The sequence below is a fragment of the Callorhinus ursinus genome, unplaced genomic scaffold (genome assembly GCF_003265705.2).
Source record: "Callorhinus ursinus isolate GAN/ISIS: 27379988/994484 unplaced genomic scaffold, GSC_fseal_2.0 scaffold13, whole genome shotgun sequence".
In the NCBI taxonomy this organism is placed as follows: Eukaryota; Metazoa; Chordata; class Mammalia; order Carnivora; family Otariidae; genus Callorhinus; species Callorhinus ursinus.
This window is the reverse complement of record NW_027397075.1, coordinates 4,540,866-4,553,763: the sequence shown is the minus strand read 5'-3', so window position 1 is coordinate 4,553,763 and position 12,898 is coordinate 4,540,866. Positions and strand designations below refer to the sequence as shown.

Sequence of the window (12,898 nt, the reverse complement as noted above, 5' to 3'; positions counted from 1 at the left end):
CTATTAATTCTAGGCGCGCTTGGAAGACTGACAATTAGCATTTTCATTGCCAAGGTCGGGGAACTAAGCTCCTTGGGTTTAGTTCTCCTCTCCTTGCTTTTGGGTAGCTTTGCGTGCTCGTTGTAGATCCAGGCCGCCCAACTCTCAGACCGAAGGGACAAAGCAAGGGGGGTTCACTAAAGGCTCGGGGCTGGAGCCTGAGGCTTGGAGATGACACCTGTCAGGACGCTAGCACCTCCTCCGGACTCTGCGAATCTTCGGCCCCACTCGGCTCCTCTTCGGCTAAGTTCGGCTGGCGCTCCTCCGGCCTTCAACTCTCCTCTTCAGGCTGAACTCCGCGAGCTCTCACCCTGTCGGGCTCGGCTCCCTTCGGCTTCCTTCGACCGACGCTCGTCTGGGGCTCGGCTCTCCTCGGCGGAGCTCGGCCCAGGCTCGCCTCCGGCTCGGGTCTCCTCGGCTAAGCTCGGCCTGCGCTCGGCTCGCGCTCGGCTCTCTTCGGCTTCCTTCGACCGACACTCGTCTGGGTCTCGGCTCTCTTCGGGCCGAGCTCGGCCGCGGCCCCGGAAGGGCGCCCATGGAGCCGGGGCAGCCGGCTCGGCCGACAGCTATGGCGCCGCTGCTGGAGTATGAGCGGCAGCTGGTGCTGGAACTACTGGAGGCGGACGGGCTGGTAGTGTGCGCCCGCGGGCTGGGCGCGGACCGGCTCCTCTACCACTTCCTCCGGCTGCACTGCCACCCGGCGTGCCTGGTGCTGGTGCTCAACACTCAGCCGGCCGAGGAGGTGCGGCCGGCCGCGCGGGGGGCAGAGGGGACCCCGAGAGCGTTGGGGGCCTCCTGAACGGATGCGGCCCCTGGCGCCGGGGGGGGGGGGGGGGGGCGTTGAATGGGGGTCTCTGAGGCAGATGCGGGTCGGTGCCACAGCTCGAGGACACAGAGGGTAGGCAGGGTCCCGAGGAGGACGGAGGTCCCTGACACGGATGGGAGGGCTTTGAATGGGGGTCCGCGTAAGGCAGTTGCAGGTGTCTGCCACGGGCGCAAGGACACTGAGACGGATGGAGGGGCTCTGAGAGGAGTAGGGGAGTCATTTGAGGAGAATGGGGGCGGAGAGAAGGATTGGAGGTCCCTGAAGAGGACAGGGATGTCTAGAGAAGGATACAGACAGGAACGGTGAGGGAGTCCCCAAGCTGGATGTCCCGGGGCTTGCTGGGGCCGGAGGAGTGGGATCCGCGGTGGGGATGGAGGGGCCTCAGAGGGTAATTGCGGGATGTGAGAGGAGATGCTGAGGCTGGGGAGAGCCCTGTAGGGAAGGGGAGGGACTGAGGGGGTTCACCGGAGCTGGGGGCAGAGGGGCACTGGATCAGAAGGGACGGGGGCTGGAAGCTGAGGATATGGGGGAAGGGTACCTGCGGTTAAGGAATGGAGGACACTGAAGACCGGAGGGGCATACACCTCTGCTAAGACAGGGGGCTCGGTATTGAGAGGTGGCCCAGCCTGCTCCGACGAGTCTGATGAGCCCCTTGCTAGAGCAGGTGGCCAGGAGGAAGATGTCCGCAGAGGAGAATGACCACAGACTCCTTGAGGGTGGAGATCCTGTCTGATTTGTCTGGGTATCCCCAGTACCTCACTTAGAGCCTAGCACAAGGCAGGGCCCCCAACAGAGGGAGTGTTCGACTGAAGATACAGAGGGCCGAGTTGCCATTGACATGAAATCCCCTCTGGGGTGGATCGGGACAGAAGTAGCAGTCTAAACCACCACCCGGGAAAAGGATCCCTTGTGATGTCCTTACATAGCTTGCTTGCCTGCAAACCTGGCTTTGGCGGGACGTATTTTGTAGCCAGCGGAAGTCTTTCAACCGAGGGTTTAAAACTCCTTTTTTGCTGTTCAAATGCTAATAACAACTCAAGTGCAATGATTCCTTAGTGCAAACCCCAAAACAAAACAAAAATAAAAGCCTGGTTAAATGTAGATGATTGGTGGATCGACCTAAAGTAGTAACTTGGTTTGTACATTCCTCAAGTGTATTGTCTCTGGTTTTAAATTCAAAGACCTGCAACCTAATAAAAACTGCCCTGTATTCAACAGCCTGCTGATCAGATTTGGTTTGATTTAGGAGTACTTTATCAATCAGCTGAAGATCGAAGGAGTCGAACACCTCCCTCGCCGGGTAACAAATGAAATCACAAGTAACAGTCGCTATGAGGTCTACACACAAGGAGGTGTGATATTTGCAACAAGTCGAATACTTGTGGTCGACTTCTTGACTGATAGGATACCTTCAGATTTAATTACCGGTAAGTATTTGGAACCTTATTATTTGTATGTAAATTGGCACTTTTCTGTGTCCTCTCTGCTAAACTAAACTAGGACCTCCCTTGTGAGCAGCACTGGATGTTTTTGCTCTCCATTGCGCTTCCAGTTGTTAGCACAATACCAGACACATTTTAGAGGCTTAAAAAGTATTTGTGCCCCGAATAAGTAACTAAATTAGTAAGTAAAGTAAGAATGACTCTTCCTTATTTCCTAAACTCATATCTGGTAAATACTTGGTAATTAGCTGGCCTTTAGAACCTAATCAGACTCGAAATGTTTACAAATATTCTTTGTATATTTCCTAACATATTTGGTTTTCTCTCTTAAAGAGTTTTTCGCCCCATGATTTGAAATTAAACCAAGCAGTTGCTTAATTATTTTGAGAAGTATGGTTTAGTTTTAGTTAGAATTAATATAGAAAAGGAATTATTTTTCATTATTATTCGTCCTTTTGGAAACCTTTTCTGATTTTTCCCAAAGCTAACCTGAGGGCCCTACCTCACTGCCCTCAGATTACCCTTTGCTTCTCCCCAGTCAGAGCAGTAAAGAACACCACATTATCTTTGCCTGTTTATTTGTCTCACTCATGAGATAACAAGCTTCATAAGTATAAGGGACAACTTGTTCATCCCAGGCTAAGTAACTAGTACGGGTGTTTGTTGGATAAAATGATGCATGAATATGCTGTGACCTTCAGTGAACTTCTGGAGGGCAGAGAGACTGTGATATTCATAATCATACTTCCCATTATGGCCCTGAACATAGAAGACCCTCAAGAAATATTTAATGAATAAATGTGTGAACGAATGCTTTTTGTGGTTCATGGTAAACTAATTGAAGAACACTGTTGTTTAGTTTTGTAACATTTATAATTGTCATCAGCCAGGCCCGCCCGGGCAGTGAGGTCTGACTCACCTGGCTTTGAATGATGATGCCACCACTTACAAGCAAGTTACTTAATTTTAATAAACCTCAAGTTTTCTTTTCTTTTTCTCATTTCTTTAAATTGAGAAAATAGCACTTCCCAGAGTTATCGTAAGGATTAAATGAGTGAAAATAAATTGTTCAAGATAGTGCCTGGGACATACTAAACAGTAAATAATAGCAAAAAAAAAAAAGTATTGGCTTTTCATCACCAGAAATTCTGATACATCATAAAGTCTTTTACTGGTTGCTGCTTTCTTCTCAGCTTGGTTTTGTATTTATTTTTTAAGCCAATAAAATGGGGAGGGAAATGTACTGGAACCACCACTAGATGTCAGTATTGCCCCGACTTTTAGTAACCGTTCAACCCAGTTAGGCAGAGAGCAATAATGAATCAAAGAAACATCCAGATTATAGCTTATAGGTAGCTCCTAATTAAAAGCACAAAATTCTGTATCCATTTCTGATCATGTCCCAACCAGTAATGAAGCTGGAGCCGCTGCTGCCGCTTGGCTGAATGGAATGCAGATGAATGCCAGAAGAGACTCCCTTCAGATTCCGCACCCTGGAGGGATTGGCCCCCAGAGGCTCTCCAGGGCACTTTCACCATGGCTCTCACAGACCAAACAGCAGTCCTTGAAGCATGTAACCCTCCAGAAGGTTCTGAATGCCCTCTGCCCTAATTTTTCCCCCTGTCACTACCTATGAAATTCACTACCACAGCCCACGCAAGGGTCCCTGCCAAGCACAACTCCTCAGCAGAGAGAGAAGTGTGTACATAGTTACCCTGATGGTACTTTCAAAAGACAGGACAGGAGGCTTTCATTGCTAAAACGGCTCTGACACCTCCAAATAGAACTGAGGACACACTTTCCATGACGAACTTAAAAAAAAGAAAAAGTTACATGTTAGATTTGTGCACCCAGTGCTATAATTCAGTTTTATGTTCATTCAACAAACATTAAATTTACTAAGGGTCCCTTGTGTGGCAGGAATGTGGTAGGTGCCGTTGGTAGAAAGATCAATGAGACTGTGTGGTGAGCTCCTGAGTTAAGCTGCTCCTAGGTTTGAGTCCACCTCCACCGTGTGCCAGAAGTGTGATCTTGGGCAACTTGCTTAATTTGTATGACTCTGTTTACTCATCTTTAAATGGAATCCTGTAACAGTGCCTTCCTCCTGGGATTAGTGTGAGGGTGAAATGAGATCATGTATAAAATTCTCCACGTTGTGCTCGGTACATGGTAAAGCATTCTCTGATTACCGCTTGTTGTGATGTCCTTGTCCTCAAGCAGTTTAGTGGAGGAGACAGATAGAAAGAAGTAATCACAGTACAGTATGAGATACAAATTGTCATGGGAGCGTAAAAATGAAATGTAACTAGGCTTTTGTGAGACTGCAGTTGCCCCCAGAAATACTGCCTGCTTGTGTTTTCTTTTTTTTTTTTTTAAGATTTTATTTATTTATTTGAGAGAGAGAGGGAGAGAGAGCCTGAGGGAGAGGGAGAGGGAGAAGCAGGCTCCCTGCTGAGCAGGGTGCCTGATGCAGAACTTGATCCCAGGACCCCAAGATCATGACCTGAGGTGAAGGCAGATGCTTAACCGACTGAGCCACACACACACCCCTGCTTATGTTATCATGTTGCTGGTTTTTAAAATGGGGGGGGGTGGGAGGGAGTCCTCAGGTGGTGTCACTTAGGAAGAACCAGGCTTTGTCCTCAGACCCCCCGATTTGGAACCTTTAGTCTCCCATTGTTCGTTGGATGACCTTGATCAGCTTGTTTCCCTCTCCTGGTCTCCTCATAATACCTACCTCATAGAATTCTCGTGAGGATTAAATGAATAACAGTCCAGTAAAGTACCTAGCCCCTGCACCTGGGATATATTGGTTCTCTTCCTCCTCCTGGGTTTTCTGAAGAATGACAGTCTTTTGGAGCACAACATTTCCTTAAATTGAGGTTCATCTTTCCTTTAGAAGTCCCCTTTTATTACTTTAACCTTATGTGATATTTCAATCTAGGCCAGCAAGTGTAGCCCAGGAAAGTACTTGGAAAAGTCCAACAACTAGGTCCAGAACCCTTGCTCAGTAGTAAGTTTGTTATGTGTATGTATTGCAGTTATTGAAAATCCTTTGTCTACAAATTCCTAAATAACACTATTAATTTCTACTGTATCTGAAAAACAATTTGCTTAGCTAGAATAAATGGTAGCTCCATCCACCTCAAGCCAAAATTTAAGCACCAAAACAGTAGAATCTGAATTGGGCTCACTGAACTAGTAGAAGAAGGGGTCACAAATCACTACTTGTCATTTCCCAGACCCTAGGAGTGATGTCAATTGGTACAAAAACACGTAAGCACATTTATGACAACTTTATATATAAGGTAATGGCTTGATGTAGGTCTAAGAGACTGAGAATCATCATAGAATAATTGAGTTTTTGATTCAGAAATGACATGTGCAGTCTCGTGTCATGTGTTCCTAATTCATCACTAATTACACTGCATCAAAATGGCACATGTACATATAATGTGTGGATTTATTATATACACATAAGAAAGATCATCTGGTCCAGTATTCTCATTTTATAAATAAGGAAACACAATAATTGTCCTTGTTTCTATGATCTCAGAGGTGTCAATCATACCACCCCAAAACACAGATGTAGTAAATACATTCATTAAAGGTTTTTATTTTAATGGACTAATTTACCTCTCAGTTGAATATACTCTGATTCCAAAAATTGAATTACTCCAATAGGCGATGCAGATGTGGCCCAGACTTCTGAATTACTGCTATTTTATGTAGACCACATCTGGTTCACCTATAAAAAGATAATCCATGAGCCACTTCGCTTTCAGAGATTCTGCCACCATGCCAGACGTGCCCCACCCCAAGGCCTTTGCTCTTACTGTCCCTCAGCCTGGAACTCTGCTGGCGCACGTGGTGACAAGGCTCACCTCCTCATTTCCATCCAGCCGTGGCTCAAGTAGGTTCTCAGTGAGGCCACCCTACCTAAAGTTGCCAACCACCACCCCTTGCACATGCTCCCTATCCTCCTCTGATTCATTTTTTTTCCTCCCTAGCACTTATTACTCTATAGCCTACTAAACAGTGCACGTGTTTATACTGTGTATCATAAGGACCATGAGAACAGGGTTTTACGTATTATGTGTTCACTGCCGCATCCCCCACCGAGATCAGTGCCTGCCCATGCCCAAGTAGGTACTCAGGAGAGACAAGGTGAATAAGCGAATGAAAATGAGCGTGAATGTCCATGACTGTTCTGCCATCTAAATTATAAAATTTCCTCTCAGGCATCTTGGTGTACAGAGCTCACAGGATAATCGAGTCTTGTCAAGAAGCCTTCATCTTGCGTCTGTTTCGCCAGAAAAACAAGCGTGGCTTTATTAAAGCTTTCACAGACAACGCTGTCGCCTTTGATACTGGTTTTTGTCACGTGGAAAGAGTGATGAGGAATCTTTTTGTAGGGAAGCTCTATCTGTGGCCAAGGTAAACAGCACTACGTGACAAATTTCTGTGAGAGAATCTGCCATATAACTTAAGTGTGCACTTTAACATGAGGTAAAATGTACTGTAATTGCACCTGATACATGATTGCCAGGTTCATAACAAGTGCATCAAATAGAAATAGATGGTCTCCACACCCGTGGTTCTTTTACAAGGAGAGAGACTTGATAGTTATTTTTCTGGTAGCCCGTCAAATCCGTCCAAGGGCAGCCACTTTATTCCTTCTTGTATGTTTAGTGAGACCCCCAGGGAATCTAGAGACTCCCATATACAACAGCTTCAGGTGAACTGTAGATTTATTGGCTAAGACTCCCACTTCACTTTGAAAATTACCCATCAGGGAATAAAGCACAAAGATTTTTGAAGAATTCATGTAAATGTCTAGGAAAAACCATAAGGTTCCAGTGTTCCAACACCTTGCACCTATGCTAATACGTATTTTGGTTTTACTACATGGCATTTAAGAGCAAGTGGCATGGTCTTTTTCCTGTCTTGATTATACCTTATTGAAGGGATCGGCATACTTTTTCTGTGAAGGGCCAGTTGGTAAATATTTTGGGCTTTGCAGGCCATGCGATCCGTCACAGTGATCCAGCTCTGCTGTTAGAGCAGCAAAGCAGCCGTAGATGGTCCATACACAGTGGGCGTGGCTGTGTTCCACTAAAACTCGTTCTAAAACCAGGCACTGGGTTCAGCCCAGACAATAGTTTTGCTGACCCCTGCCTTATTTGAATAATAACGTCCATTCGTTGAGGTTAAAAGTATTCCTGAAAGCATTGTCATTTTGCTTTCTATTTTGTTTGTGTCTTAATTGCATTTACAAAACCAAACCAAACCAAACAAACAAACAAACAAAAAAACTACAAGAGTATTAAACTGAGACCAGAAATACACAGCTCTTGAAATTCGAGAAAATCTTTGAAAACTATTTGTCTCTATAGGTTCCACGCAGCGGTAAACTCGTTTTTAGAACAGCACAAACCTGAAGTTGTAGAAATTCACGTTTCTATGACGCCTGCCATGCTTGCTATACAGACCGCCATACTGGACATTTTAAATGCATGTCTGAAGGAGCTCAAGTGCCATAACCCGTCCCTGGAAGTGGAAGATTTGTCTTTAGAAAATGCTATTGGGAAACCCTTTGACAAGGTACTCCGTTTCTTTTCCTTTTAAGCACAGTTTGTGATGTTATAATTTTAAAGACTCCAAGTTATTTTAGTAATTGCAGTGTCCTTAATAGGAATTTGCTGTTATTTTAGAATTAATTTGGAGCTGATTTAAGGGTAGCTTCTTTGGTTTTCTGGAAAGTAATAATTTGTAGTAAAATACATGGACCAACATATAAGCACACCTCTGATTTTTGCAGTTTTGCAGTGATTATTTTGTATTTTAAGTATAATTAAGAGAAGGATAAATAACTTTTTTTGCTCTGGAATGACAGCATTTGGATATCTACAGGTAGAAGAGTTTTTACATAAGAATGCTTCATGATTTATGGGCTTTTGTTTGGAATAAAAATAATTGGAATGAGTTTTCATTACTGAGGAATGTGAACCTTGCTCTCTTAAAATTACACTTTGAATTGAGAAAATGGTAAGACTAAGACTTTAGTTCAAGGAACTTTTATTCTGATTTTGTTTGTTTTTTGGCAGTAAAAGAGCATGTGCACATGCGTGAGGAGGGGGAGGGACTTAGGGAGAGGGAGAGAGAGAATCTCAAGCACAGTGGAAAGAGTGATGTAATGTAAATGTCCACGCTGAGAGTGGAGCACAATGCAGGACTCAGTTTCATGACCCTGAGATCATGACCTGAGCTGAAATCAAGAGTGGGGCACTTGGGGCGCCTGGGTGGCTCAGCCGTTAAGCGTCTGCCTTCGGCTCAGGTCATGAACCCAGGGTCCTGAGATCGAGCCCCACATCAGGCTAGGCTCCCTGCTTGGCAGGAAGCCCACTTCTCCCTCTCCCACTCCCCCTGCTTGTGTTCCTGCTCTCATTGTCTCTCTCTCTGTCAAATAAATAAATAAAATCTTTAAAAAAAAAAAAAAGAGAGACGCTTACCTGAGCCACCCAGGCACCCCTCTGACTAATTTTTTTTTATCATAGATGAATATTAATACAGGTCCATAAATGCTGAAGATTGAATTGTAGATCCAGAAAATGCTGACTTTTAAAAAAATCCTGGACAGCTTTTTTTTTTTTTTTTTTCATATTTTGGTGGAACAAATTCCTGTCTTTTAAACTCTGACTCAATCTGTCACTGGAAATAATGCATAGTGATTATTAAGAAAGAAAAATTTAACTCCTCATTTCTCTGATTCTTTGAAAAAGTCATTTTACTGTGAAATAATTATACATGAAACTAATTTCATGTGTTTTGTTCCTCTGTTCTTAAAGTTTGGTGCATGATCAAAACAAACAAACAAAAAACCCATCAAAAATAAACCTTCACGTTCTTTTAATAGAATGTATATGTCATTAGAAAAAAAACAAAATATAGCCTAATATGTTTTGTACTAAGTTTCTGTTTATCATTCCCTGGCTAGTAAAAGTCAGAGTATTATTTTGGATATTCTTTTAGCAACCAAAGGTAAATGCAGACATAACTTTGCATCTTGTTAGAAAATTTAACTTTTGTAGATGATTTTACCAAACAGGTATGCAGTTATATGTTCCAGTTTGTCTAGGACAGTTACAGTATCTACCTGTTGACCTGGAATAATTATTAATAATATAATTTCATTTTCACAGGAGTCCCAGTTTGGACAGTAAATAATATGGCCATCCAAATAATTATTCCTGCTGAGTATTAATTTTGTTAGATAAGATGCCATGTAGTGATACTGCTTCCATATCAAGCTATAAGTATTATCCTTTTTAGTTACAAAATCAGTTTGTAAAGGGTGTGTGTGTGTGTATAATCCAGCTGTGGGTATGTAGATACCTATATGGTATATACAAAGAGCTATTTTGCGCTTTAGGCAACTTTTTTTTTTTAAGATTTTACTTATTTAATTGAGAGAGAGAGAGAGAGCAGGGGAAGGACCAGTGGGGAAGGGAGAGGGAGAGAATCTCCAACAGACTCTGCACTGAGCGCTGAGCCCAATACGGGTCTTGATCTCATGACCCTGAGATCATGACCTGAGCCAAAACCAAGAGTTGGATGCTTAACTGACTGAGCCACCCAGGTGCTCCTACTTTTTAGGGTCTTAAAAAAATTCAGATTTAGCCCATTGATAATTTAACAAGTATTTTCCCATCCATGAATCACATCAAAAAAAAAAAAACCCTAAGTAAATCTTTTACACCACCAAATTAAGATACATTGTTATTTAATTTGATACCTACCATGTAGTTTCCCTGATATATGCCCTCTGTTCCCTGTCCAACTGGATCCCACATTTTTATCTATCTAGGATAGGGTCACAGCCAAACTTGGCAGAAATTGATATGTCTAAGCTACGTGCTTTGACCCTTCATAAAAACAAACGATTGGGGGGCACCTGGGTGGTTCAGTCCTTAAGTGTCTGCTTTCGGCTCAGGTCATGATCCCAGGGTTGAGGGATCAAGTCCCACATCGGGCTCCCTGCTCAGCGGGAAGCCTGTTCTTCCTCTCCCACTCCCCCTGCTTGTGTTCCCTCTCTGTGTCTCTCTCTGTGTCAAATAAATAAATAAAATCTTAAAAAAAAAAAGATTGGTTATCTGATGTTTATCAGGCTTTTCTCCTAATAATGTAAATATGGATAAATATAAATTGACTCTCTGATCACAAAGATTCTAGGGATAAGACACTTTGCTTTATATTTGAAAATTTAAACATTGTTATTAGAATCTTATGAACTGAAATTTTCTATCTGCTTTCTTAGGAGATGATGTTGGGAGTTTTTTTTGTGTGTATGGTAAAATATATGTAACATAAAATTTACCACCCTAACCATTTTTAGGTATATGGGGATAATGTTCATTGAAAGTATAATTGGTATTAATAATAGCTTTATTGAACATACTTTTAGGAATACTAAATTTTATTCTTGTTTTAGACAATCCGCCATTATCTGGATCCTTTGTGGCACCAGCTTGGAGCCAAGACTAAGTCCTTGGTTCAGGACTTGAAGATACTACGAACTTTGCTTCAATATCTCTCTCAGTATGATTGCATCACATTCCTTAATCTTCTGGAATCTCTGAGAGCAACAGAGAAGGCTTTTGGTCAGAATTCAGGTGGGAGATGAAAATACTAATATTATGGGAGCTGATTTGAATAAAGTGTTGGATTTTGTTGGGGAATCAGATGTAGGGAGTGCTATATTCAACTATGTGGTATACTAAGATTTCAAATTACGTTTTATGTTCATAGCACGAGGATGTAGATTTTATTGATAGCTAATGTTTCCGCCTACTTAACTTCTGTTCTGCATAATAATAAATATTCATATCCATTCCAGGCGATTTTATTTCTAGAAAAGACTCTGTATATTAAGGCAGTTCCCAACTTAGAAATAGGTTGTGTTCTGGAAGTTTAGTTGTTACGAATTTCAAATTCATTTTCTCCAAAGAAATAGCAAGGGAGTTTAGGGTTTCATCAGCCGGAGTGCTGACTACTGAGGAGGTTTGTAGGGAAACATACATATACAACTGGCCACCATCTTGTCTGTCTGCCAACCACATCTGCCCCCACTATCGTGGCCTCTGTCACTGTTTGGCTAGACCACTGATTTTCAAAGTGTAGTCCATGGGCCCCTGAGGCCCAGATTTCATACAATTAATAATTTTTACCTCTTCCCCAGGGACATTCTTAAGTAATAAACTACAAATGCATGACAATGAAGAATACACTGACTGCTGGTACGCTTTGGTTCCACTGCCTTGATTACACTCAGGCACCAGCACTGTTACCCAGCAATGCTTTTGCACCGTCCCTGGAAATGGCAACACAGTGGGAAAAAAATCAAATAATGAGTTAATATTCTTATGAGAATAGTTTTGAGGTCCAGACTCCCTGAAGACATCTCGGTGGCCCCCAGACGTCAATAGGCCACACTTTGAAAACCACTGGTCTAACCAAACAGTGATGGAGGCCACAGTAAGGGGGAAGATGTGGTTCAGAGGAGAACAAGATGGCGGACAGTTTTCCTTATAGGGTATGTGACCATCAGAGACTCTAAAATTCATCTGAAATTGATGGCTTTTTTTTTTTTAACTTTTCATATTAGGTTGGCTGTTTCTTGACTCTAGCACCTCAATGTTTGTAAATGCTCGAGCAAGGGTTTACCATCTTCCAGATGCCAAAATGAACAAAAAAGGCAAAATGTCTGAAAAAATGGAGATGAAAGAAGAGCAAGGTATCTTGTAGGCTTGATCTTTAACTGTGTCCTTTATTTAAGTATTTGGTGTGGAAATTCTTATCAATTCAATATATTAATCCTAAATATCCTTCAGCCATGTGAAAAACGTGTGCCCGTATGTTAAATATATGTTACATGCAATGCATGTTAAAAAGTGTCCAGCTGGCAAGTCTTAGAATCCATTGTCAGGGGATTCCAAATAATAGGTGCCAAGTGTCAGTCAAGAGTATTATCACCGCTACATAAGAGCTACGGATTGATTTTTTTTTTTTTTAACTTCAGAATAATAACTACTTTTGGCACCTTAAAGTCTTAACAGAATGTCTTAACATTCCTTTTAGCTTTAAAAAAATACATACTGGAATGAGGCAAGTATGGATTTTATTCCAACCCTTATCTAGTAGATATAATAAATATCATTGGTTTTTCAAGGCATGCGTTAGGGTTGATGCTGACCTTCTGCCTCATTCAAAGGTCTAGTTCAGAACTTAAATATGTTAGTGATGTGTTTGAGTACTAACAGAAACGTTTGATTGCTGTCTACTTGTATCCCATCTTCAGGATTGTGAAAGTCATGGGGATTTTAGAAATAATAAATACTATTACTCTGTACTGATTCTTTCATTTTAAATAGCAGCTTATATCTAGCATCACAATTGACAACAACACAGACTCTTCTCTAATTCGTGACCGTGCATGTAACTTGTTCTCAGGGCACTGTGAAACCTCTATTAACGTTGGTCTGGAGTGTGTTTCATTTAGACCTTAATAAATAGACCTTTTTCAAGAAAGAAG

The 12,898-nt window shown here is 42.4% G+C and overlaps 1 protein-coding gene across 3 annotated transcripts in view; it reads left to right on the top strand.

Annotated features, from left to right (window-relative positions):
* Positions 1-529: 529 nt before the first annotated feature.
* ERCC4 (ERCC excision repair 4, endonuclease catalytic subunit) overlaps positions 530-12,898 on the top strand; it is a 30,605-nt gene continuing 18,236 nt past the window's right edge. The window contains exons 1-7 of one of the 3 annotated variants that reach the window (XM_073899485.1): positions 655-781; positions 2,084-2,292; positions 3,718-3,895; positions 6,549-6,744; positions 7,704-7,911; positions 10,799-10,979; positions 11,972-12,100. In XM_073899485.1, coding sequence (XP_073755586.1) covers positions 3,844-3,895; positions 6,549-6,744; positions 7,704-7,911; positions 10,799-10,979; positions 11,972-12,100 — 766 coding nt within the window. In that variant the 5' untranslated portion in view covers positions 655-781; positions 2,084-2,292; positions 3,718-3,843. Of the gene's footprint in view, positions 782-869; positions 938-2,083; positions 2,293-3,717; positions 3,896-6,548; positions 6,745-7,703; positions 7,912-10,798; positions 10,980-11,971; positions 12,101-12,898 lie in introns of those variants that run through there. The other 2 variants (XM_025855536.2, XM_073899484.1) reach the window with 2 other exon arrangements.